This window comes from Salvelinus sp. IW2-2015, unplaced genomic scaffold (genome assembly GCF_002910315.2).
Source record: "Salvelinus sp. IW2-2015 unplaced genomic scaffold, ASM291031v2 Un_scaffold1817, whole genome shotgun sequence".
Lineage (NCBI taxonomy): Eukaryota > Metazoa > Chordata > Actinopteri > Salmoniformes > Salmonidae > Salvelinus > Salvelinus sp. IW2-2015.
In genome coordinates this window covers 167,407-170,182 of record NW_019943190.1, presented here as the reverse complement: position 1 = coordinate 170,182, position 2,776 = coordinate 167,407, and the positions used below count along the sequence as shown (strand labels likewise).

The 2,776-nt window shown below is 43.9% G+C and overlaps 1 protein-coding gene across 1 annotated transcript in view; it reads right to left on the bottom strand.

The window, feature by feature from the left end:
* LOC112072081 (uncharacterized) overlaps positions 1–2,776 on the bottom strand; it is a 19,949-nt gene that overhangs the window by 16,282 nt on the left and 891 nt on the right. The window contains exons 4-5 of the mRNA XM_024139497.2: positions 1,244–1,410; positions 978–1,063 (exon numbers count right to left, since the gene is read on the bottom strand). Coding sequence (XP_023995265.1) covers positions 978–1,063; positions 1,244–1,410 — 253 coding nt within the window. The remainder of the gene's footprint in view (positions 1–977; positions 1,064–1,243; positions 1,411–2,776) is intronic.

The window sequence follows — 2,776 nt, the reverse complement described above, 5'->3', positions numbered from 1 at the left end:
ATGTTAGAGCAGTAGCCTAGTGGTTAGAGCAGGTAGCCTAGTGGTTAGACAGGTAGCCTGGAGGTGGTTAGACAGGTAGCCTAGTGGTTAGACAGGTAGCCTAGTGGTTAAGACAGGTAGCCTAGTGGTTAGAACAGGTAGCCTAAGTGGTTAGAGCAGGTAGCCTATGTGGTTAGACAGGTAGCCTAGGGTTAGAACAGGTAGCCTAGTGGTTAGACAGGTAGCCTAGAGGTTGTAGATCAGGAGCCTAGAGGTTAGAGCAGTAGCCCAGGTAGCCTAGTGGTTAGAGCAGGTATCCTAGTGGTTAGAGCAGGTAGCCTAGCGGTTAGAGCAGGTAGCCTAGCGGTTAGAGCAGGTAGCCTAGTGGTTAGAGACAGGTAGCCTAGTGGTTAGAGCAGGTAGCCTAGTGGTTAGAGCAGGTATCCTAGTGGTTAGAGCAGGTAGCCTAGGCGTTAGACAGGTAGCCTAGTGGTTACAGGTAGCCTAGCAGTTTAACCCACTGTTCCCCGATAGGCCGTCATTGTAAATAAGAATTTGTTCTTAACCGAATTACCTAGTTAAATAAAGGTTAAATGGAAATCCAGTATCATGTTAAAAACAATTTCCAGTACATATTCTGCTGTTTTGTCAATGATGTCAGAGGGGTAAAAAAACGGTGTAATTTATTTAAAGGTATTTTTTGTTGTTGTTGTAACGGACGTGGCAGTTTCACCATTACGTATTCCAGCATTAAGATTGCATTAATAAGGGATTAAGATTGCATTAATATTTCACACAGACATGCAATGCGGCAAGTTTTATTACGGGATGGTCATTTGGTTAGAGCACTTCAACCTATAGGCTGAAACATACCTGAGGTAAGCACCAATGTTAAAGCACGAGAAGAGCCTAGATATCGATGGCTGTGATTTCAGTCCTCTGCACATACGTGTGTATGCACACACACAGACACACACACGTCAATGTTTCATGCTGACCTTTTGGTCCAGGTCCGCTGAGGGTTTGTGTGGACACTCCAGTGCATGTGACCCCACTTCAGCCAGTTTCATCACACTCTCACATCCTTTGAAGAGGTAACAGAGACATGCCATGATTAATGACAAACACACAGTAGATGTGGTTCCTTCTCTAACTGCTGATTAGCTGATATTGATATGAGTGAAATTTGAACATTACAACATTCTTTCAATATAATAAATTATATTTAAGAAAGTAATCATCGTTCTGGCTTGTGACAGTGTACCTCGGTATGCGAAGAAGCACTTGACCAGGGCAGAAGACATGGTCTTGTCCAGGTCGTGTTCCAGAACCTTCCAGCTGTCTCCGAGGGGACACTCGTTTAGCGGGTCGACCTTCGACCTTCTCGCCAGCATGTCAATGTAGGGGGCTGAGAACAGGTGCTGTGGATCACTGCAGAAAACAGTGTCAGAGACTCAATTGATGAGAAAGAATCCAGGCACATTGATAAATAACTTTGCCTGAGACATAAAGCGACTCAGAGTGCTGATCTAGGATCAGTTTTTCATTTCAGATAATATTGAATACGAGGGGACCTGATCCTAGATCAGCATTACTCTGAGCTTCTGTGTGACTATGGGCCCTGAAGAGTAAGAGAACTGACAAATTTAGTGGGTGCCACTAATTATCAGGTAGAACAGAACACCAGCAGTACTCTGGAACTCCAGGGTAGGATTAGAATACCCCTGCTATAGTAACTCTACCTCCAGGGTAGGATTAGAATACCCCTGCTATAGTAACTTTACCTCCAGGGTAGCGGGGCTGAGAACAGGTGCTTGGTCACATGCAGAACACACGAAGTGTCACGAGACTCAATTGATGAGAAAAGAATCCGGGCACATTGATAAATAAACTTTGCCTGAGACATAAAGCGACTCAGAGTGCTGATCTAGGATCAGTTTTTCATTTCAGATAATATTGAATACGAGGGACTGATCCTAGATCAGCATTACTCTGGCTTCTGTGTGACTATGGGCCTTGAAAGATGTAAGAAGAACTGACAACATTTAGTGGGTGCACTAATTAGTCAGGTAGAACAGAACACCTAGCAGTACTCTGGAACTCCAGGATTAGGATTAGAATACCCCTGCTATAGTATCCTACCTCCAGGGTAGGATTAGAATACCCCTGCTATAGTAACTTTTACCTCCAGGGTAGGATTAGAATACCCATGCTATAGTAACTTTACCTCCAGGGTAGGATTATGATACCCCTGCTATAGTAACTCTACCTCCAGGGTAGGATTAGAATACCCCTGCTATAGTAAACTCTACTCCAGGTAGATTAGAATACCCTGCTATAGTAACTCTACCTCCAGGGTAGGATTAGAATACCCCTGCTATAGTAACTTATCTCCAGGGTAGGATTAGAATACCCCTGCTATAGTAACTCTACCTCCAGGGTAGGATTAGAATACCCCTGCTATAGTAACTCTACCTCAGGGTAGGATTAGAATACCCCTGCTATAGTAACTTACCCCAGGTAGGATTAGAATACCCTGCTATAGTAACTTTAACCTCCCAGGGTAGGATTAGAATACCCCTGCTATAGTAACTTTACCTCCAGGGTGGATTAGAATACCCCTGCTATAGTAACTTTTACCTCCAGGGTAGGATAGAATACCCCTTGCTATAGTAATCTACCTCCAGGGTAGGATTATAAATACCCCTGCTATAGTAACTCTACCTCCAGGTAGGAATAGAATACCCTGCTATAGTAACTTTACCTCCAGGGTAGATTAGAATACCCTGCTCTAGTT